Source organism: Delphinapterus leucas, chromosome 5, assembly GCF_059928025.1.
Source record: "Delphinapterus leucas isolate spDelLeu-1000000601 "Yukka" chromosome 5, BTC_Dleu_Yukka2, whole genome shotgun sequence".
NCBI classification, from domain to species: domain Eukaryota; kingdom Metazoa; phylum Chordata; class Mammalia; order Artiodactyla; family Monodontidae; genus Delphinapterus; species Delphinapterus leucas.
The window spans coordinates 26,669,373-26,694,254 of NC_143133.1; the positions used below are offsets into that span (position 1 = coordinate 26,669,373).

The 24,882-nt window shown below is 37.2% G+C and overlaps 1 protein-coding gene across 11 annotated transcripts in view; it reads left to right on the plus strand.

Annotated features, from left to right (window-relative positions):
- Positions 1-24,882, plus strand: part of CAMK2D (calcium/calmodulin dependent protein kinase II delta) — a 462,200-nt gene that overhangs the window by 257,801 nt on the left and 179,517 nt on the right. For all 11 annotated transcript variants that reach the window (XM_089911562.1, XM_089911561.1, XM_089911565.1 and 8 more), the window contains one exon: positions 13,109-13,168. In XM_089911562.1, coding sequence (XP_089767688.1) covers positions 13,109-13,168 — 60 coding nt within the window. The remainder of the gene's footprint in view (positions 1-13,108; positions 13,169-24,882) is intronic.

Below are 24,882 nucleotides of genomic sequence, written 5' to 3' on the forward strand. Positions count from 1 at the left end.
TTGAAGTTTTTAACTTGGGGAGTACACTTTAGTAAATGATAGTTTCACTTTCCTTCTCCAATTCAAAGGCTATTATTATTATTAAAAACAATAATTTCTAGATTAATTACTGTTGACAGTTCATGAGTAGCTAGACTATAATAAGTTACTTTACCTTAAAAACATCATTCAGTGTCCTGTCTCTGCTTAATAGAAATGCTTACTAATATGTTAATAAAATATGTTGATAAAATGCTTAATAATATGTTAATAATAAATATGTCTGACATAGGAATTTTTTCCCCTTAACTTAAAAATAAGTTATCTCAAATCTGTAGTATTCTCATAGCATAGAAAGGAATGAATATAGTTTTTCACATATATAAATCTGCTGTTTTTTGCCCTTATTCCTGGCAGAGCCTGTACTGAAAGCTATTTTTTCCCCCTGATTTTCAACTTGGTGATCTTTTTGCTGTGGTTTGTCACTCACAACCGATGTAATATAAGATGTATATGGCTATTTAGTGACTAGTTTTAATAATATAAGTGAGTTTCTATTTACTTAAAGAGGAAAGTTAATACACATTTTGTGTGGTTTTTTAAGTTTAGAATTTAAGTAGTAATTTATCTTTCCCTTTTTTTTGAAAGAATAATAAGGACTATGGAACCAGGTTTAGTAGGGCCTGAAGCTTATGCAATTTGGGACATTCCCTAAGGAAAAGAAAACAAAATTATAAATACAGAATTAAACTCAACATATATATTTAGAATGAAAATAGTCACAAGAAATTGTTTTTTAAAGCTGACAGATAATGCAAAGCGCAACAAAGTCCAGAAAAATAGCAAAAATAAACCTTGTTCTTTCTTCTCTGTGCACATACTTGCAGGGTGAACTGTAGTACAAATTTATATCATGATGCAGCTCTGGGGTGGCCCATCATCCCATGGCAGGCTGGGACGCGGACATATTCCTGGAAGCGTCCCTACATTGGGATGACTAGCAATAACATAATTATACCCAGAAGTGACTGCAAACCAAGTAAATGTATCATTAAATCCAAACTAAATTGTATCTTCAACTCAACTTCCCCTTAGCTAGATCTGCAAAATGTTCATGCCCACTTCAGTATCACTCAACACAAGGGGAAGTGTAATGGAGGGAATGGAAAGAAATAATGGTTGTAACTGATGGTGTTAAAATATCTTGTTCTGCAAGTTTTATGAAAACGTGATCATGTAGCTAAGATCCTTTCAGCGGCCTGTGCCTCTGAAAGGCCCCGAGCTTTAAGCTTTGTTAGCTTTGCAGTTATCTCTGGGTAAAACTCATTCACAGAAAAATGGATAAACGAATGTTCCAGTTGCTTAAAGGAACCATAAAAATCCATGTTTCTTACATTTCTCTCCTACATTCTTCTAAATTATTATCCAAAGTTATTCTTTTATTTCTATTTTTAATGTTAATATTAAACTACATAAGGAAGAAGTCCTCTGGAAAACTGTATAAATATTTTATGCTTTTCATGTTTTGAATAAATTGTGTTCTTAACTATTAGAAAAACATGTTTAAGAATAGCAAAATATGTTTACCACAATAAGAAAAGCTAAAAAGAATAGCAAATCCCTGAAGTAAATGCTCTCTTGTGTTACTGTGTATCTGCCTGTAAACCATCTAGGCCACTGGAAAAAAATGGTAAAGTGTGGATTGTATATGCTTTGTTTCTCTTCTGGGTCCTTTTAGTCTCTAGGTAGTAAGTTTGAAAGATTTAATGCCACATGTCTCAAGTGATTTAGCTCTATTATGCCTAAACAGGAAATTGGAATTGTGCAGCAAATCCTTCCAAAACGAGTAAAATTACACCTGGGGAGAGTGCTATGGTATAGACCAAATTGTGGAGACTGAGGGCAGAATAACATATTATACAAAATTTACCTCATTGCCTCTTTACAGGAGTATAATTAGAATATATTTTTAAATGTGTATGGATTAAATTATTATTATTTTAAGACTTTTTAAAATTTATTTATGGCTGCATTGGATCTTCATTGCTGCGCATGGGCTTTCTCTAGTTGCAACAAGCGGGGGCTATTCTTCATTGTGGTGCACGGGCTTCTGATTGCTGTGGCTTCTCTTGCTGCGGAGCACAGGCTCAAGGCACACGGGCTTCAGCAGTTGTGGTACGTGGGCTCGGTAGTTGTGGCTCGCAGGCTCTAGAGCGCAGGCTCAGTAGTTGTGGCACACGGGCTTAGTTGCTCTGTGGCATGTGGGATCTTCCCGGACCAGGGATCGAACCCGTGTCCTCTGCTTTGGCAGGCGGATTCTTAACCACTGCACCACCAGGGAAGTCCTGGATTAAATTTTTGATGTACAATTAAAATTATACTCTTTACAGGAGTATACTTAGAAAATTCTTTAAAAATTTGTATGGATTAAATTATTGATGTACAATTAAATTATTGATGTATAGATACATGGAAATATCTTTAATTCTTAATATGCATCGACTGATACCCTCATAACTTGTTTCTGTAGGGATTTGTTTTTTATTGATATATTAACAATCACTTAAGACATAGTAGTTTAAAATGGTGCTATTGACAGACAGTCACCTGTTGTGTGTGAACTCTGTCTGACACCTTGTGTCCTAAATGTCATCTTGGTAAGTTTTGCTCTCCTCCGGTGGACCAGTCTTGACTGTGGCCTGCTGTGGGGACTTTTCCTGGCTGTCTGCCTGTTCTGGATACCACCCTTTTGTTCCTAGACTTCTGGTTTGCTTCTCCTGGTGGGTTCCTCTGGTGACCCTCGCAATACTAGTTCCATGCCCTAGAACGTGCAGTGTGTGATATCTCCACGTCAGCAGAGTGGTAGATACACAGGCGGGCAGAGGTACCCCTCGAGAGGGAGACAGCAATGCCATCAGAGGCTGTGAACCTAGGGGGAGATCTGGCTAAGGTCATCGAGTGCTACAAGGGGCGTCAGCAGGGCTTCCTGCCCACTCCCCTTTATCATCCAGAGGAAATCTACACTCCAGCAACAGTCTCATATTCAGTGCTTTGTGCCCTGTGTCTCTTCTACACAGTTAAGTTCCTGCTTCCCCTCCCAAAGGTTAACAGTTCAATTCAAGTTCCTCAGCCCATCACCTAGAACTAGTGAGAGGCTTACTAAGAGACTGTCCTAAGACTTCTGTTAGGTCTGAATGGAGTGTTCCCATCTCCTCACTACATTTTTGGTAGCTGTGTAGATATTCTATATAATCAGATATTAAACAAACTTTTATATGAAAGTATTTAATATAAATTACTGCTTACTATTTGCAGTTTTAAAAGATCTAGAACATATTGTATTCTTGTTTAAATTGCTGCTGAACAGGAGCCTTATAAGATAGGGATTTTGTCTTACATTTGAATAATTTTGTTTAAAGCATTATTTTCATAGATATAATGTCATGTCTTTGAATGAATACCATTATTGTGGTGGAAGAGGGAAAATATTTCTCCTGTAGGACAGTGTAAGAATGGTGCCATCAGATTTCACTATTCCTTTACAGATCTAGGAAATAGTCTAAATATATTATCTAGCAGCTCCCTCTGAAACGATACAATGTGATAAATTATTTATCAGAACAGCATTTATTTTGGTTGTGTGAAATGGATTAATGAAAGAGTATCATTAGTTTGTATGTAACTGGTTAACTTGATTTGTTTAAAAGTTTTACACTTAGGCAAGTAAAAAATGTTTCCTGTATTCTTGTTTATTTTTGAGCTATTTAGAGTATACCATAAAACTGAATAACTATAAGTTTTTGTCCATATTTTACTGTATTGATTTTTTCTCTTTCTGACCACTGATATCAGTGGTTCTTCCACTATTTCAGTTGGCCTGAATAGCATAATCAAATGATTTTATGGAAAATCTATTTTCATAGTATATGTGTTCATGTAAAATGAATAACATTTGATGGAATTAATATACTTTTTAATGTATCTTTTAGGAATCTAGTTCTTTTAAAGTTGGACATATTTTTAATAATAATAATGATGATACTGTGATTTATTGATTTCCTACTTTGTTCCAAATACAGTGCTTGATGCTAGATATTTTATGCCCATTTGATAGAAGAATCTTTTGAGAGGCCAGGGAACTTTGGCAACCAGATAGCAACTCTTGTCTGCTCTGCTCTGAAACCTGAGATCTTCCTCTCCCTCCAGGATATTAGTGGGCAGCAGAAGTGATGCGAAGTGACCAATACCTGATGTCAGAAAGAATCTAGGTCAAATACATAGTTTAAAAAATCAATTTTATGGTATGGATTAAACATAGTTCAAAATAAGTGGGTAACGTGAAAGTATAATGTTTAATTATGAATTTAGAAAACCTTTTGTTAAATGAATATGACAGCTTTAAATCCATATACATCACGCTCAGGTTTTATAATGAAGTGAACCTTTAAATAGTTCCTTTTAACTTACAATGTGGTTTTAAATATGACCTACTTAAGTGGACAGAATTTATATTCCTACCAGAGGAAGGCCTCATTTAGCTAGAAGTGATTTCTCTAACAAGAAAAATGTATTCAGAATGTAATCCCAAGACCTCCAGGAATACGACTTCTATCTAAGTATCCATATTATTATAGTGCTCCAGAATCCATATACTAAAGATTGTACCTTTTATTCAGAGAAGATCTCTTCAGGTACTCACTGCCACGTTATTTGTGGTGGTTTTATATTTTTATATCCTTGTTGGAGAAACTCAAAGCAATAAGAGATGGCAGCAAAAAAGTGTGAAGAAATAGAAAAGGTATAATAAACAGTTGCAGCAATACAAAACGTGCAGCGGCTTATATCCGTGTTGTTGAATCTTCCCTCTTCTGAGAATGGATAACCAGCCAGGTTTGGTTTTAGAGGGGGAACAGGAGAGTCTCTTACTTGAGACTGTGGTTGCTTAGAAACCGAACAAATGTGAAAAAAGGTTGAGAATCAAGTTGGGCTGGTTGTAGTGCAGAAGAGAGAGAAGCAGGATTCAAATAGGTAGATCTGAGGCATTGACCTCAAACTGGAGGATTGGGCCAGGGAAGAACCAAGAAGATAGGAGCAGGGAAGGCAGCAGCTTAAGCTGGGAAGCCCAAAGGCCAACAGAACAAAAAGTAATGATGGAATTGGATTTTAAACTTTCCATTTTTATGGGCCTCAGAGGTGACTCCTCCATAATTTCTATATAAGATGATTTTAGGGGTGGGGATGTTTGTAGGAAGGGGGAGCTAGAAGAGTTAAACCCTCCTGAGTGTAGCAAACCCATGTCTTCCTTAGGCTGTATGTTTACACGTTTGTGTGAATGTGCGTGTGCGTGTGTGTGTTGTTGTGGAGGGAGAGGTAGGTGGTAAGTGACCAATTATGACGGAAGGCCAAACCCCTCCCCTGCCCAAACCATCCATCGGCATTGCCTGTGCTGACAAGGTCATTCCACACGTGGGAACAGGGGCAGATTGGGACACAGGCAGCGACCTGTGGGCTTTCACACCTCAGCAGCATCTGAGGGCTTCACTGAAATACTGCAGAGTAATAATGGAAGCTAATAATGATGACCCTATCATGTCAAAAACATTAAATTATATGTCATCTATGTAAGAAAGCAATGACTGTTAGATCGCCCCCGCCCCCCCCCCGCAACACACACACACACACTCAAGAGGTTAACATTTTAAAGCTTTATCATTTGGGGGGGGGGGGAGTTACTTTTCAAATTTACTTACTGATAAAAGCTCATTCCCTGAGGCTTCCAGATAAATAAGTTGTTGCTTTACATAGCTTTAATGATACTCATTGCTTTTCGAAGGTGATTCAAGGCTAGCACTTTAATTTCACTTGTGATCAGAGTTATTTTGCATAAAGATTAAAATTTGACTTGGAACAGGAGTGAAGGATTTATTTTATTAGGTCCAAATTCACATTTTTTACCTCACTTGAAATAAAATACCTTATTAAGTATCAAAAAGTACCTTAAAGCTGGAAAGAAATAACATTTTCTCAAAATTCTCAGAAACTTTTTTAAAATCTGGAGTTCTCTGTACTGGGTAATACTATTCCCCACTGATTCTTTGTCAAAACTGAACAATAATATATTTTCCTTAAGGCATTTTGATACGGTAAGTCTTCAACCATATATTGCTAACAGCATGTACCTTATCAGGCCTGACAAGATTGCAGCTTGACGAGTTATAGTTTTATTCATATAACATTGTGAACTTGAGCTTCAAAGGAAGAATAAAGCCAAACTATTATAGGTTGAGTACTTTAATAAATATTAAATTATAAATGAAGCTGGTCCTACACTAGCTGTAGGGGGTGTGGATAATAAAAGAAAATCTTCAAATGGTGATACACAGTATTATGGATGTCTTTCTTGCCTTTTGTAATCTGTCTTTGCCTCTTACCATTGTAGTTGTAAGTGCTGGGAATGATGAGGTAGGGTGTATGATTTTTTTTGCCCACTGGATTAAAAGTAGAGGAAATTTTAAATGTAAGACTAATTTTTCTCTTTAGCAGGATAAATACAGAAGTGCGCTTTGGTAATAATAGGCACTTCATCACTCCTCCTCACCTACCTACTCCCTCCAAAGTCGTGAACTTGATGTTGAATGTGAAGCACACCGAGCAATATGCATTTCCATTTAATGAAAACTTTAGTTCTGTCATCATGTTTGAGATGTCACAACATGCCCTGATGGATGAGTGCAGAATGCCTTATGTTTCATAGGAGATCACTAAGTGATGCGATTGTATGGAAGAAAGACTAAGTGAAGCTGGGTATCAGAGAGAAGCTCATGAGAACTCCAGTCCTCGTAGTCAGATGGGGCACACACCCTCTAAGATGGCCCCGATGGTCCTTGCTTCCTGCTATCCCAGCCCTTCTGTAATTACTTCCCCTTAAAAGTGGGCCAGCTTAGTGACTCGCTTCTAACCAAGCACATATGGCAAGTGTGATATCCGTCACTTCCTGGGGTTAGGCTAGATGAGATAGGGCCTTGCCTTTTGCTAGCAGACCCTCTCTTTCCCTTGTTGGCTTTGATGAAGCAAGTTTCCATGTTGGCATGTGGCAAGGAAGTGAGGGCAGCCAGCGGCCAGCCAGGAACTAAGACCCTCAGCTCAACAACTCTTGAGGAACTAAATACTGCCTCCAACTATGTGGGCTCAGAAGCAGATCCTGCCCAGTTAAGACTTTCGATGAGACCCCAACCCTGGCTGACACCTTCACTGCAGCCTTGTGAGAGACCCTAAAGCAAAGGGCTCAGTTAAAATATGCCCAGGTTCCTGACACACAGAAAACGCAAGATTAAAAATACTTACTGTTTTAAGCTTCTAAGTTTGTAGTAATTTTTAATACAGCGATAGAAAACTAATACTTAGGTCTATTAGTTAGCTAGAGGCTGCCATAACAAAGTGCCACAGATGAGGTGGCTTGAATGACAGAAATTTATTTTCTCATATTATGGAGGCTAGAAATCCAAGATCAGGTGTTGGCAGGGTTGGTTTCTTCTGAGGCCTCTCTGTTTGGCTTGTAGATGGCCGTCTTCTCCCTGTGTCTTCACATGGTCTTCCCTCTTGTCATGTCAGTGTCCTAAACTCTTTAACTCTGTTTCTTTTAAGGACACCAGTCGTATGGCATCAGGGCCTAACTTAATGACCTCATTCTAACTTAATTACCCCCTTTAAAGACCCTATCTCCAAATACAGTCTCATTCTGGGGTACTGGGGGTTAGTTCAGCATATGAGTTTTACAGAGACACAGTCAGTCCATAAGAATAGGCTATATAAAATTCTATAATTATGTTTATCTCTTTAGCTAAGACACTATACCACTCACTTATTGTCCAAAGGTCTTTTGCTACCTTGTTTTTCTTTATTTTTCACATGATTGTATATGTATTAGATGATGTATAGCTCACATGGTTTAGCATATATATTTGCATTTTCCTGTCCCCATAACAAAATTATAATTCCTCTAAGCATGTATTTTTCATATGCTTTACATAGGCTACTTTACAGTATTTAAGATGGTGTTAGATCTGGTTTAACGTTTTGTGTTTATTTGTATATTTCTAAATAACAATATTCTAGAAGTAGCTTGTCTTAAGAATGAAGACTGTTGGCAGGGCAGGAATAAAGGCGTAGACATAGAGAATGGACTGGAGGACGGGGAGGGGAAACTGGAAGCTGGGGTGAAGTGAGAGTGGCATCGACATATATACACTACCAAATGTAAAATGGTTAGCTAGTGGGAAGCAGCCGCATAGCACAGGGAGATCAGCTTGGTGGTTTGCGATGACCTAGAGAGGTGGGATAGGGAGGGTGGGAGGGAGGCTCAAGAGGGAGGGGATACATGTATGCATATGGCTGATTCACTTTTTGTACAACAGAAACTGACACAGTATTGTGAAGCAATTATACTCCAATAAAGATCTATTTAAAAAAATAAAAATAAAAAACGTTTTCAAAAAAAAAGAATAAGCTTTGGGGATCCCAGAGGGAGTAAGACACAGCACCCACCCTTAAAGAATTCACGCCCTCATGAGGAAGCTGTAAGGGCTTTCCTTCCGTGAAATTTGAGGTCATTCCAAAATATTTTGCAGACTGTGGAAGGAAAGGGTCTGACTCTCAATGATTTAACAAACATGGATACCATTAAAATATTTGACTTCTTAAAAAAAAAAAAAAGAATGAAGACTGTTAAAACGATAGGGGGTTTGAAGAATTTATATTTATTTGAAGTACTTGTAGTTCTAGATGGTAAGGCCAGAGAATATCTGTCTTTATATTTGGTAATCCAGGTATAATGGATATACTGTTAGATCCTATCCAACGCTATGCTGATTCTTTAAAACACTATTTCTTTTTGAGCTATCTATAACACTGTATATGTTTAAAATATTTTCCTAAATTGTCAAAAAAATATGTATTATTAAGAAATAGTTCTTTATAATGTATACCAGTGGTTCTCAAAGTGTGGCCCACGGACCCAGGAGTCCCCAAAACCCTCTTAGGGGATCTACAAGGTCAAAACTATTTTCATAATAAAACTAAGACATTATCTGCCCTTTTTTTGGTATGCGTTGACATGTATACATATTACACAAAAGAAATAGTGCATAAAATTGCCGAGGCCTTTGCATGAATCAAGGCAGTGACATCAAACTGTACTATTAAACTCTTATTTTTCAACAACATGCACTCATAGACCAAAAAAACCCACTTCATTTCACTTAAAATTGTCCTTGATGAACCAATTAAAATTATTACTGTTATTAATTCTTGACCTTCCATCACACATCTCTGGAACATTCTGCATGACTCAGTGGGAAGAATGCATAAAGCACCTCTGTTCCATATTGAAGTACAATGATTACCTCAAGGAAAAACCCCTGCACAGTTGTTTGGGTTGGAAGCTGAATTAGCTGTTTCTTCATGGAACACCATTTTCATTTGAAATAACAACTGAACAGCTAGCTATGATTATTCAGATTTAGGTTTTCGACAGACATTTTCTCAAAAATGAACAAAGTGAGCCTATCACTTTAAGGAAAACAACGGATAGCATTTATTGCCAATAACACAGTTCAAGCTTTCAAACAAAAATTAAAATTTTGGAAAACTTGTATCTGCCCGTGAGAACTACACTCATTCCCAAACTTAAAGAATTTTCTGATGAGATTAATGGTGATATTAACAGTTGTTACTTTTCTGATAGTGTGTAATGAAATGTGTCAGCAAAAACTATATAACATACTAAACCAATATTTTCCAGATGACCAGTGCATCATATTTTAAAATTATGCCTGAGTAAAAGACTCAAAGTGCAAGAAAGAACAATGGATTTTAATGTAGCAGGGTAAAATTTTATTATATTGGACAATATCCAGTGTTGAAAATAAATTTGATTTAAAGTTTATAACTTCATTGATATGATTCATAAAGTTTATTGATAAAGTTTCAGGTTTCACACTGCAACTAACCTTTAAGAAACTACCATTCATGGAGTTTGGGTATAATATTAAAGAATAACATCCACAATTATCTGAAAAAGCTATTACGACACTTCTTCTTTGTCCAACTATATAACCTTGTGAGTCAGATTCTCTTCATACACACAACATATTGCAGCATATTGAATATAGAAGCAGACATGGGAATACAGATGTTGTCTGTTAAACCAGACATCAAAGAGACTGGAAAAATTTAACAGTGCCACTCTTCTCACTTTTTTTGGAGGGGAGAGGGGAATATAGCATTTTTCATGAAAAATACGTTACTGTGCTGGAAAATCAGCATTTTGCTGCCATCATAGTAAAGACTGGTTCAGGCAAGAATCATCACTGATGCTAAATCTAGGGGGAAATTTTTATGAAGAGCAGGATGTTTTCGTGGTCTTAAAATGTCTTCCCACATACTTGTTAGTTATAAAGGAAAATTAAAAAGATAATTATTTAGCAAAGAAATTCAACAGCACCTTGACCTGTGATCCAAGTTATCGTCACTTTTGAGGAGCAGTTGGACAATGTGTATCTCCAGATGTGATAGCCTAGGAGGATAATGTTCTAGCTGAGAACACATAGTTGAGAACATATGTTGTAGCTGCAAACACATAGCCTCAATCAAATCATGAGTAAACATTTGACAACACCAAAATGAGAAATATTCTCTTAAAAAAAATAGACATGATGGTATTCTTCAAAAATGTCAGGTCATAAAAGGCAGAGGGAAACTGTGGAAATATTCCAGATTAAAGGAGCTAAAGAGAAATGACAGCTAAATGCTGTATCTGACCCTAGACTGGATCCTGCATTAAAAGGAGAAAAATGCTATAAAGGTCATCACCTGGTTAAACTGAGAAAATTGGAGTGTTGATGGTAACTTATTGTCTTAATGTTAAATTGGCTGAAGTTGATAACTGTACTATGATTGTAAGAGAATATCACAGTTCTTAGTAACACACACTGAAATTTTAGGGGTAAAGGACCTCGATGTTCATAACTTGCCTTCAACTGGTTCATTAAAAATTATTTTGGGTATAAATATAAATATTTATATTTATATATACATGTGTGTCAATTAGATAAATATATATATACATATACACGAACATATACAGGGAGGGAGAGTGTAGATGATGTAGAAAATGGGTAAAATGTTAATGTGTCTGAATAAACAGTACACAGGTGTTTTTTATACTATGCTTTTTTTAAAATTAATTTTTATTTGAGTATAGTCGCTTTACAATGTTGTGTTGCTTTCTACTGTACAGCAAAATGAATCAGTTATACGTATATATATCCCCTCTTTTATGGGTTTCCTTCCCATTTAGGTCACCACAGTGCGTTAAGTAGAGTTCCCTGTGCTGTACAGTATGTTCTCATTAGTTACCTATTTTATACATAGTATCAATAATGTATATATGTGTCAATCCCAATCTCCCAATTCCTCCCCCCCTCCTTGGTATCCATACATTTGTTCTCTACATCTGTGTCTCTATTTCTGCTTTGCAAATAAGATCATCTATACCATTTTTCTAGATTCCACATATATGCGTTAATAGATGATATTTGTCTTTCTCTTTCTGACTTAACTTCACTCTGTATGACACTCTACACTCTGTATGACACTCTCTAGGTACATCCACATCTCTACAAATGACCCAGTTTCATTCCTTTTTATGGCTGAGTAATATTCCATTGCATATATGTGCCACATCTTCTTTATCCATTCCTCTGTCGATGGACATTTAGTTTGCTTCCATGTCCTGGCTATTGTAAATAGTGCTGCAATGAATATTGGGGTGCATGTTGTACTATTCTTATTCTTTAAATTTTCTGTAAGTATCAGTTATTTCCAAATAAAAGTTTAAAAGTTAAATGTAGTCACTTATGTTAATGTAATGGCTTCATTATTGTTTTTAAGTGAATTTATGAATATATGTTTAAAGTTTGCCTCGATTTCATTTCTAATAAAGTAAAGTAAACATTAATAGATCTAATCCACATAAACAAGAGCTTCGGGGGGGGTCCTTGATAATTTTTAAGAGTGTTAAGGGGTTCTGAGACCACAGAGTTTGAGGACCATTGGCATAAACTGTGTGGGTGGTTAGGTAGGTGCCCCCCTCATTCTCTTAAGGCTGTTTTATGACACTAGTTAATGAGAGCAGATTTGGTAGATGCCACTTATGAATATTATAATCTTAACCTCTCTCTGCCTTAGTTTTTGCACTTGTAAAGTAGGGATAATAACATTGCCTATCTTAGAGGGCTATTGTAAGGTTTAAATCATTTCCTCTATGTAAAGGCTTTCAATAAGGACCACACTCCACAGTACTGTTCTTATTGGCAACATATATTTCTGTGGTGTTCTTGCCTCTCTTTGCCATTTATTTTGTGTTTTGGCTAGTGATTTTGGTTATAATTATGTGCACATGAACTACTACAAAGAGACCAAGAATAGTATCAGATGGTTTTTTAAATGCAAGTTTACAGTAGTCTGTGCCCCTTCAAGGAAATGGTTAGGGAAACAGAGCAGGGTGGAGATGAGCAAGCAGTTTGGTGTTTGGGGGGTTCTTGGTATATGGAAAAGCATCATACGTCTAGGAAGTTGGATTAAAAATTGTGGGAAGAGTATTTGATAGAAAATATGACTGGACAGGGAACACTTTGTTGTTAGGGATAAACTGGGATTAACCCTATTTAGCACTGGTTCCATTGGCATTCCACTTGCCAGATAGGTATCCTTTGCTTAAATGTGTATGTCTATATTGGCATATTTAAGTTGTTGTAACAGTATATACCTAGGGTAGGGATAAGAAAGAATACTATTGTTTTGTGCCATTTTTACTGTTTTCCCCAGCAAAAGTCTAAATTCAGCTTTGTTTTATACCTCATCTATCAAGCTTCAAGCCAATAAAAAATAATTATATTGTTGAACTATTGTGTTCACCTAATTCCAAATTCAAATGATGACTTTTTTTTAAAAAAAAAAGAAACCAAAGGATAAGTAAATGTGAAGGCTTTATGTCATTTTGATATGCTGTTTATTGTCATTTAATCTCTTTTGCTAAATGCTGTGATTTATTCTATTTTTTTTTTAATAGATCATCAGAAACTGGAAAGGGAAGCTAGAATCTGCCGTCTTTTGAAGCACCCCAATATTGGTAAGGAAATGTTTTCAGTATATTTTAAATATTAACTAAAATTTTGCATCATGTAATTTTACCGTAATTTAAAAAATATTAATTTAATAAACTAGAATATTTGCAGTTAACAAATAGGTACCTAACTTTTGATCTTGTTACATTTGTTTCTTCAAAGTTTTTAAAAAGTTTTTCAGAAGGTAGCAGTTCTTTCATACAAACACTTTAAAAATAATATAAGCTATTACTAGTTGAATAGTGGTTTTATGTATCTTTAAGGATTGTTCAGCTGCTGCTACTGAAGTACAGAGGAACAGAACTTAGGCCATTATATTAGTCACCTAAGTTACTTTTCACCTATCCTGTAAAATGTTTACCTTATAATCATTGATACTATTCAAGAAACTAGTAAAATTGTTTTAGAATATTATCCCTCATGAATATAATGGCATGATAATGTTCAAAACTGAAAAATATTGATGAATATAAAACAAATGCAAGAAAGAAACAAAGGAAAGAAGAAGCTATATTCTGTGACAATAGTTTTATTTTCAAAAAATGTTACCGTCCCACCTCTGTCAGTTCTACTGTCAGCCAAAGTATTTCTGACATGCACGGTATGAGAGAGGGAGTAATCATGCAGTAGAATTAGCAAAATCATTCACTGAGAAGGTTTATATTTCTCTATTTTTATGTATAGGGCCATTCAGTGTCTATTCCTTCCTTGAAGTTTTTAGTATCCTGCATTTTGTGGGTTACTTAATTAGACACTAACAAGTAAATCAGATGCATTAACAAACTAGCAGCTGTCTAATAAGAGCCTTCTGGTTTAGAGAGAAAACAAAACAACCTCTGAAATATAAATGTACCTTTTTATAAGTATTTTACCCTGATAAAAGTCTATGGCATTTCTTGGTTGGCTGTATTATTTTCCTAGGGCTGCCATAACAAAGCACCACACACTGGGTAGCTTAAATAGAGAAATGTATTTTCTCATAATTCTGGAAACAAGAAGTCTGAGGTCAAGGTGTAGGGAGGGTTGGTTTCTTCTGAGACCTCTCTCCTTGTCTTGTAGGTGGCCATCTTTTCCTTGTGTTTTTACATGGTCTTCCTTCTGTATGATGTCTCTTTTTTAATTTCTTCTTTGTGTAAGGGCACTAATCATATTGGATTAGGGTCCATCCTAATGACCTCATTTTAACTTAACTACTCTTTTAAAGACCCTAGCTCCAAATATAGTCCCACGCTGAGGTACTGGGAGTTAGGATTTCAACATGAATTTTGGAGGGACACAATTCAGCCCATAATATTGGCTAAAGAGAAATTATACAATAATGACCCACTATAGTTCAAAGAGTGCTTTCCTCGCTCAGGTTTAAGATAAAATGCAATCTTAGTTTACTGATCTTGTTATTCTTATGAAGGGGAGTTTTTTTTTGCTTGTTCGTTTTGTTTTTAATCAGGATCCTTCTATGAAACTCAATTTTTTTTTTTTATAAATTTATTTTATTTATTTTTGGCTGCGTTGGGTCTTCATTGCTGTGCACGGGCTTTCTCTAGTTGTGGTGAGTGGGGGCTACTCTTTGTTGTAGTGTGCAGGGTTCTCACTTTGGTGGCTTCTCTTGTTGTGGAGCGTGGGCTCTAGGTGTGTGGGCTTCAGTAGTTGTGGCTCACAGGCTCTAGAGCGCAGGCTCAGTAGTTGTGATGCACAGGCTTAGTTGCTCTGCAGCATGTGGGATCTTCCTGGACCAGGGCTCGAACCCATGTCCCCTGCATTGGCAGGTGGATTCTTAACCACTGCGCCACCAGGGAAGCCCCGACAAGACAAAATGTAAAAGCTATTCTTTAAATTGTAGAAAAAGAATCAGGACAGGACATTTACGGGATGATGGATTCTAAGATCAGATGAACCCTCAGGCGGGCATGTGTATTTTAAACAACCAATGCTCATAACTTATTTTAATAGAGTATATTTAGGAATACCAATTTAGAGTTTGGAGATAACTTTTGGAAGTGCAATTTAGAGTTCAATTATAACACTTATTTCTAGCATTTTATAATGCTTGCTGTGGTTTAGTTTGATAGAAAAATTGTCACTTTAGGAAAGGTAGTGCTATATTCTCATTATTTTTAAGTTTGAAAATAGGCATTTGTTTTCTTTAAAAATGCTCCAAAGGTAGAAGCGTTTGCTCTTTGAATTTGATTTATAGTGCATCTGCTTAACAAAAACAACCTCATCTCTGACGAACTTGCCATGGAGTGATGACTGTGTCAGGTTACTGTTTGATATGTTAATTTTGTTGATTATTTAGTTTAAAAGGCTAATGGACTGTGTTGAAGGAAAGGAAATAGATATATACAGTAATATGACTTGAATTCTTCTGTTAAAATATCTTTTCACATTTTGTATTTCAGTGGTCATTTACAATATGTTGTCTATGAAATGACAGAAAAATTATTTGGTAGGATTTTGTTCACACTATTGAAGTTCAGTAGTTCACTGTTCAAAGATTACTTTCAATTTTCAGTAACAGGTATATTGTGTAAGAGTTTTAACCAAAGGCTTAGAATAAGAAGAAAAATTTCTATAGCCTACAAAATTACTCTCCAAAGAAGATGGCAGTAATTTTTGTGAATCCATTATTTTGATGTATAGGAAATCTTGTCTTTCATTCATTCTGTTCAGAAAATGAATAATTGTACTTACAAATATTTAACTGTAATCTTACATTGTAAACAGTTCCCCTGTAGAGATATTCACAATTATAATTCCCTTGAGTATCAGTGGTTTTGAATATTCAGATGAATTTGGGTTGGATTACTTGTAAAAAAACAAAAAAGAACAGTGTTTTGTATTAAGAGCAAAACTCTTACTTTAAAATCAAAGGGGTGAAACAGTATTTTATATTTTGATTAGCTCTGAAAATAACTTTAAAAATATTATTAAAAGATACTGATTTAATTTCTTCCTATCCATTATTTTTTCTTCTAATTTCTTAATCATTACATGAGTTTTTTACATCAACATTTGATTTTAGAATTAAAAAGTTATACCAGTCTGGATACACATAAAATGAAACAAGATGAGCAAAATAAAATATATATGATTTGTGATTTCCAGTGATTAGCATTAAGCACTGATTGAGTTGAACAGTGCAAACTCTGTTGCAGTTAAAATACTGAAAGACTACGGAGATGAAGGAGACACAGTCCTTAACCACAAGGAGTTTACAGTTTAGGAGGGCAGATTGTGATGTATGAAACTAAAATACAAGGTGGTTACATACTATAATGAAACTCTTACTGAGTGCCATGAGAGCGCTAAGGAATAAACCAAGAAGTTTAACTGAAATACGTTGGGTAATGAACAGAATTTTGCCATAAAGGAGTATGGATTGGACTCGATAGCATTATGGAAAGAACATCAAAAGGAAAGATCAGATATAAACGTCCTTGTCACACTTGAAGAATGATAGAAAATCTGGAGTGATTGGAGTATAATTTGTGTGTTGGCCATCAAGTTTGACTGGGAGTAATAGTGGAGAGTCTTGACTTTCTGTGTCAAGGAATTTTATCGCTAATCTGTAGAAATAGGAAATTATTAAAGATTAATTTAGTTGACACACATGATTATATCAGTTTCCCCGAAAGACAAATTTGGTAATAATAAGCATAATTGTTCAGAGTCAGGAGAAACTGGTGTTGAAAAAGCATTTAAAAGTCTTTTGAATTAATTTACGTATAAGACATGATGAGTTCGTAGACTATGGTAATGGGAGCAGAGGAGGCAGAAAGGGCAAAGATACCGGCGACATTGTGAAGGTAGAATCAGACCATCTTGGGCAGCAGTTATATTGTGGTGAGTGGGATAGAAGGAGGTTCCTCTGAGGTGTCTGTTTTGAGTGACTAGAGAAATATTGATTCCTTTAAGAATAGAGAAAACAGGAAAAGAAAGTTGGAAGAAATTAGAAATTTAGTTGAATATGAGAACACAGAGTTTTTTTTAAAGATTGGAAAATATCTCTTTTGGGGACCATGGACAAAATAAAAATAGAAATAGCAAACAGCACTGCCTAAAACCCTGATCGTTCACTTTTTGCCAGAAAGTGTAAGTCTCTAACCACTTGGACATTCCTCTTCAGGATGGAAGTGGTTGGCAGTCATTATGATCATCCCTCCTAGACCAGTACTTGACTGCAGCTAGACTCTTGGTTTTGGGTCCTTGTTTATATAGAGGAAGTCTAGATAGTCAGATTCTGCTCAAAGTGTCTTCTGAACACGCAAGATAGTCTCTGCGCAAACTCCATCACCTAACTGTGGTTTAGCATTTCAAGGGTGTTCTTTCTCCCATGGTCTCTCAACCAGAGTAAGGCTCACTTCTCACTAGTCTCTCGTGCCTTAGCCAAACATGTATCTTTTCTGACTCAGTACCTTAATTACTTTAATTTGCACGTATCTTACCTGACTTATATGTGGGATGCGACATAGAACTCTACAGAATGTGAATACGTATTTTGGAGACACGTCGGGATAGTGAGAGTGGATAAACACATCTAGCAGCATGAGGATTGTGAAGGGTACCAAAGACAAATGATGACAAGTGCCTACTTGTAAAGAGCATGAAACGCCTTTTTTTTCAAAGAGCTATAATAACAATAATTTTCTTAGATTATTTTTATTTTCAGTGTACTTTAAGATACATTTTTATATAAAATAGCTAAATTTTTTCTAGGTAAATAAAAGGAAACTATATTTTGGGGACAAAATATTTGGAATTGTACAAAAAAGTAATATTGACTTTTTTTCACTTTTAACAATAGTAGTTCAACTGTGTTGATTTTAGGCAGACTTACATCAACTTTTACTCTTAGAAGTACCAAGACTATGTTTTATTAACAGGCTTAATTTTATTGGAGCTATAATTAAGTTTTAATATCGAAGATCAGATGTTTTCTTCAGCCAATTGCCATTTTCCAATTTCTCACTTAAAAGCTGGTAATTCCAATTATATACTTAAATTTATTTGTTAGGAACTTTCCAACAGAAGAACTCTGATGAAACATGGTTTTCAAATGTCATTCTCATATGTGTAGATTATTCCGCTGACCTTTTCTTTTGATATTCCGTATATAAATCTGCCTTTCAAAATTAAATTACATCTCCTGGTCGCTTTTCTAATAATACATTCGTAATATGGACAAGAGAAATAAGATAAGGCTATTTTCCCCCACCCAGAAAGCCAAAGAATCAATGATTTATAATCACTGAATTTCAACCTGGGGTGATTTTGTCACCTTCACTGTCTCTTTCTCCTGGGGCAATTTAGCAGTGTGTGTTTTGTTGTCACAACTGAGGGTGCCCGTCTGACATCAGTTGAGTGGAGGCCACAGATGCTGCTAAACATCCTACAATGCAAAAGACAGCTCCTCACAATAATGAATTATTTGGTCCAACAAGTTAATAGTGCTGAGATTGAAAAACTCTGACTTAAGGTAAGAGTGACAACAATAACAGTAAGACAGATAGCCAGCCTTTACTTGCTGGATCCATGCAATTTCCTTACCTTAAAAAAATTAGTCAATGTGTCCCCTTAAATGAAGGACAAGTAGGCAATGACACTGGCACAGAATATCCTGTGAGCAAAAGTTTGTAAAATACTCCCTTTTAACAAAAAAGTAGAAAAATAAAGAACTAGTTTAAATGTCAACCATAATTAAGAAGAAACACAGATTAGAATTTTGTTTTTTTCTAAGTTGCTCAAAAAGGATATTTATATAATAAAACATTTTTCATTGAAAACTAAGGGAAAACTATGTAAGTCAATAGTTAAGTAAAGTAGGAGAATACCTTCCAAGAATCAGATGGAGGTAAAAAGGAAATCATTCTCCAGTGAAATAATTTTATCGTCATTGTGAATCACTTAGAACAGCGATTCTTACCTTTTTTTTGTTTTTTTTTTTTTTGGTTGGTACGCGGGCATCTCACTGTTGTGGCCTCTCCCGTTGCGGAGCACAGGCTCCGGACGCGCAGGCTCAGCGGCCATGGCTCACGGGCCCAGCTGCTCTGCAGCATGTGGGATCTTCCCGGACTGGGCCACGAACACGTGTCCCCTGCATCGGCAGGCGGACTCTCAACCACTGCGCCACCAGGGAAGCCCAATTCTTACCATTTTTGGATCTTCAGCCTTCTTCAGATAAACTTTTATAGGCTATAGATTCTCTCTCTTCACAAAATTGCATATTGACATCAAATTTTTCATATAGTTTGGAGTACTTACGGAGATCAATAAAGCCTAAATATGGACCTTTGGACTATAGATTTCATATTAAAACAAAACGAAACTTATTTTGAAGAAATATAGTGAAATGACCTCTTACTCTTAAATGTGATTCTCATGTTAGTCTTAATGACCTTGTAGTTCATATAAAAAGATCTGCACAACTCTCTCCACCTCACCTCTCATCTTCATAAAGCATGCATTTTGAGTTGGGGATGTAGTCTGTGGAAGGGAGGAATACCATCCAGTTCACTTGAGAATTAAACCCTCAGACAGGAACTAAGCTAACCTCACATTTATTTATGCCTATTTGTATCTTTACATTATTAATACCCCCCCAAAGAATTTGTTAAGAAAATAAATAAGATTTTAGATATGCATCTAGCGAAAAGAATAAACTGCTTTTGAAACAATTTGGAAGTATCTAAAGTGAAGCAGAGAAATTGCACTGTAGGCAGAAGCCGACCTAGCAGAGACTGGTGCTGACATATGCTAATTACAAGCCTTTAAAAATCTGCTCATTAAAACAAGTTTTATTAGGTAACCTTGGCAAGCCTCATTCCTTACTTCACGTGCCAAAAGGTAATGAAATTTATTTAAATAAAATAGAATAATTCCACCTTTTAACTAATTTTGACGGGTCTTGTTCCCAATTAATCTGAATCAGTGATGCATTACTATGATGTAACAGTTGCAGAGCATCTCCCAATAAAAGGGAAAAACAAATGAAACTCTCTCCTGAGGTCTTGCCATAAACTAGACAGTGTTATTTAATTGTTTATTTTTTGAGACTAAAGGGAATGTTGTTTCGTAGTTATTTGTGTTTTTTTGTTTGTTTGTTTTTGCGGTACGCAGGCCTCTCACTGTTGTGGCCTCTCCTGTTGTGGAGCGCTGAGGCTCAGCGGCCATTGCTCACGGGCCCAGCCGCTCCGCGGCATGTGGGATCTTCCCAGACCGGGGCACAAACCCATGTCCCCTGCATCGGCAGGTGGACTCTCAAACACTGCGCCACCATGGAAGCCCAGTTATTTGTTTTTAATTTGGGAACATTTCAGTGTTTCAATAGTGAATTTTAACAAGATTACTCTGGCTGCTGTGCGTCTGACCATGTCTCTCCTCTGCTTAGAAACTGCTCAGTGGCTTTCTAGTTAGAAGACAAGCCCTAGAGTCCTCACGATGGCCTGAGACCCTACACAGGGATCACCAGACACTTTGTCTTCCTGATCTTAGATCAGCTCCACTTCTCTCCCCAATACTTGCTCTGCTCCAGACCCTCTGGGCTCCTTGGGTTCCTCAGCTGTGCCCTGTGTTCCCTCTGAGGGTGCTGCTTCTGCCCCAGCAGTTCTGTAGGCTGCTTCCCTCAGGCCTCTGCTCACCCATTGCCTCATCCGGAGGCGTCCCCTGCCAGCTGTCATGCCCATAGCACACTCCCTGCCTTCCTTCCTTGCTTTACTTTTTTGTCTAGCACTTACCATTGACACTGTATGCTTAGTTGTTGTTTTGATTATTTTCTACCCACTAGCATATAAAACCCCAGGAAGGCAGGGACTTTGCTTGTTAACTCTTATATCCTTTGTACCTAAAATAGCCTCTGACATAAAGTCTGTGCTCAATAAATGTTGCAGGGATTAAAGAATGCATGGGTGGATATATTTTTAAGTTAAATTTAGATCATCTGAAGGGGAACACACTTCTATTAATATAAGTAGAAGAAAAACATAAATTTTAATTTATGAAGTAGTTGTTTTATTCAAGCACAGGATTCATCTATAGGATTTTGGATTCCTTCTGACTAAAGTGTGTATCAGTGGCTTAGGGCAAGCCCACACCTAAACAAAGACTGTAAAACCAGAGAGCAAACTTAAGGTTTCTGTCTGGTTGGGCGGGTCAACACACCATATGGCAGCATACCTCTTTTTTACTGTCTGGTCTTCCTGAATAATCCCTTATCACTTAGTCTGAAATTCCCCATCCTGCAGGAATCTTGACCCATACCCCTCTTGGTGTTGTTTGATATATTTCCCATGCAGCTTGTAGATTCTCAGGCATCCTTGTTGGGAGTGTCAGGGTCTCACTGTTTCTTTTACCTGGCAGACACTTAAAACTGCTAGCTGCTTCCCCATTTTCCTGGGGAGCATTCTAACTATACCCCAGGAAGCAGAACTGTACTATCGATAAAGGTCACCAATTTACCCCCCTTGCCAGATCACCCACTTACCTGGTTGGTGAGCCTCATTCTTAGACATTTGTGGGATAGCCCTGAACTTGACTACTCCACTCTTCAAAGCAAAAGCCTACTTGTCAGATGAAATTGCCAAACTGATGAGTGAAGAAAGAGGGTTGGTTGTCTCTCTCATTCTTGCTTCTTTAATAGGCTTGTCCTGTCCTCAGTGATTCCTTTGAAGGCCTCTGGGAGCCCTGCCCTGCACAAGGATTGGCAAGCTTTTCCTATAAAGCACCCAATAGGAAGTATTTTAGACTTTGCTAGCCATGCCTTCTCTCATCCTAATTATTCAACTTTGCCATTGTAGTTCGAAGTAGCCATAGACCCTTCATAACTGAGTAGGTGTGACTGTGTTCCAATAAAACTTTATTTACAGACACTGAAATCTGAAATTTATTTTTTATATGTCATAAAATATTCTTCTTTTGAGTTTTTTACAACCATTTTAATTTTTTTTTTTAAGCCTGCTCTCAGTTTACAGACCATTCTAAAGTAGGTATTGAGCTGGATTTGATCTGTGGGCCATAGTTTGCTAAAGCCCTATGCTAGCGTATAGGAGACCTTCCTTGGTGGGTTATTTGGACCTCAGATATCTGCTGGACTCCCTAATGCCTTCTTTCCTGGGCCTGGGAAACAGCTTCATCTTGATTCCCTGGCCACCTTGTATATTCTGAGTCTCAGAGGACAGAAGCTAAAATATCTGGGTGCAGTAATGACCTGTGTGGCTTTCCATTTCTGAATTCCTCTAATTCTGGAAAACAGTTTCATTTCAACTCTGGTTTCTGATTTACTGCTGTTCTGGATTCTAGGCCTAACGTGATATGAAAAGCCTCAACCCTGCTGCTCAGTTTCCTTTCAGTCTGGCTGTTGATCTTGCTGTTACCTGTGCTCCTAGTTGACCCTTGACTGGATTTCTTGCCCTGCAGTGAGGTTCTAGTCACTGTTCACGGATTTCCACCTCATCAGCCAACTACCACACCTAGGTAACCTGTTAGTGTTGGGTTTGGTTAAGAGCTGACATCACTCAAAGCTTACCTGTATTCTTTTTTACTTGACAATTGATCATCTGTTTCAGATTACCTCTGAATTTACACACACAGGTGCTATTTCTAAACAATTTTGACCCCTGACTTTTTCTCATACTTTTGGATTATATATAACCTAGGCCAGTTTTGTCCTCATTTGGCAGATTTGGTGCCCTCTAAGCTGTGAATCTGACAGGATGTTATTTTTTCTGTTTATTCTAATATTTTTGAGGTGTTTTTCTTTTTGAATCTAATCTTTCCCCCATCCTTCCCAAAATACTCTTGGGAAGTACAAAATACTCTTGGGAAATACAGTCTACTAGGGGCTGTACCTCTTATAAAATGACAGGTAGAATGGCCTGAGTTGAGAGCTTGCCTTTTTTTTTTTTGTGGTACGTGGGCCTCTCACTGTTGTGGCCTCTCCCGTTGAGGAGCACAGGCTCCGGACACGCAGGCCCAGTGGCCATGGCTCACGGGCCCAGCCGCTCCGCGGCATGTGGGATCTTCCCAGACCAGGGAACGAACCCGCGTCCCCTGCATCGGCAGGCGGACTCTCAACAACTGCGCCACCAGGGAAGCCCTTGCCTTTCTTAATAATAGAAAACCATTCTGACAGTAATGGGTATAATGAACTAATTTTGATATAATAGAGGACAGTTTCTCTGAGAGTACAGAAGAGACCATATTATATTCACCTTCAGTTGCAAAGGTCTCATGAGGAAATCCCGTCTATCCTTTGGACCTATTTGCACTTGTAAAGCTGACCTGGATCCCCTTCATTACTCTGCTAGGTTACTCAAATGGGGCGCTGTAATATGAGCACTGATGAGGTGTCTGATGTTTCTCAAAGAGGGAGGGTGATGCCACCCTGAACATGTTGGCCATTCAGGTGTAGGAGAAATTTCCCCTGGTGAGGGAAATGAGCAAACCGCACCTAGGCACAGAGTCATTCCAGCAGGTTATCAAGATGGGCAGTGCAAGCTGCCATCAATGGTCAACAATGTTTCTCTGTGTGTCGACAGCTCATCAGAATTCCCTGGCCTCAGAAGACCATCAACACAGTTCCCAGACCCTGTCCTACTGCAGGTGATTGATAGAGCTGACATGGTTCCTGGTTTTTGACTTGCTCTTCCTGGGCCCTGGACCCAAGTCTACACACTTGAAGTCTGGGCTTATGAGCCCCTGGGCATGACTTTGCAGATAGCCCTATTTGTGACCTGAACCTGTGATAACTGCCTCTGGCCTTGACCTTCCATTTTTCCAACTCTCCACATTGTCCCCTGCTCTGTCTTTCCACACTAAGGCTTTTGTCCTTGTTTGGCTTTTCTATCCTGTTTGCCTCTGATGTCCTGAAAGACAAAATTATTCATTTCCATTGAAACATCACAAGTTTTAGCAGATATTTGAATAGATATAAACTGAAGAAATGTAACTAGTCTACTGAGAAAGATTTTCACTTTTGTGAATTTATTTATTTGATGTTTTGATTAATTACTAGTCCCTGAGTTACATAACATAGAGGTAATTCCTGCTCTGTGTGTGTGTGTATGTATATACACAGTTGACCCTTGAACAACTTGGGTTTGAGCTGTGCTGGTCCTCTTATAGATATACTTTTTTCAATAAATATGTACTACAGTACTACACGATCTGAGGTTGCTTGACTGTGCAGATGTGGAACCACAGATATGGAGGGCCAACTGTAAAGTTATACACAAAATTTTGACTGCATGAAGGGCCAGCACCCCTTACCCCTGTTCAAGGGGTCAAGTTCAAGGGTCAACTGTATATAACTATTATTATTTACATATATATATATATATATATATATATAGTGTTTTCTTGTTCTTAATTTTAAGTTGTAGTATCTCATTTCACAGATATATTTTCACCTTTACCCCTATGTTCATTTTGCAAATTGAGGACTTTAATGATCATCATGAGTGGGTCATTACTTAGCCCAGCACAAATTATATCATGATTTTATTAAGTTGCCAATAGCAAAATTACTGCCTTAGTATTTTTCTACTATTATTTGAGACTCTTGACAGCATTTTATTCCTAAAGATAACATTCTTTTTAAGAAGTATCTTGAGAGAGTATGAAAATCATTCATAAAGTGTTTTTTTTTTTTTTTTTTTTTGCGTTACGTGGGCCTCTCACTGTTGTGGCCTCTCCCACTGCGGAGCACAGGCTCCGGACGCGCAGA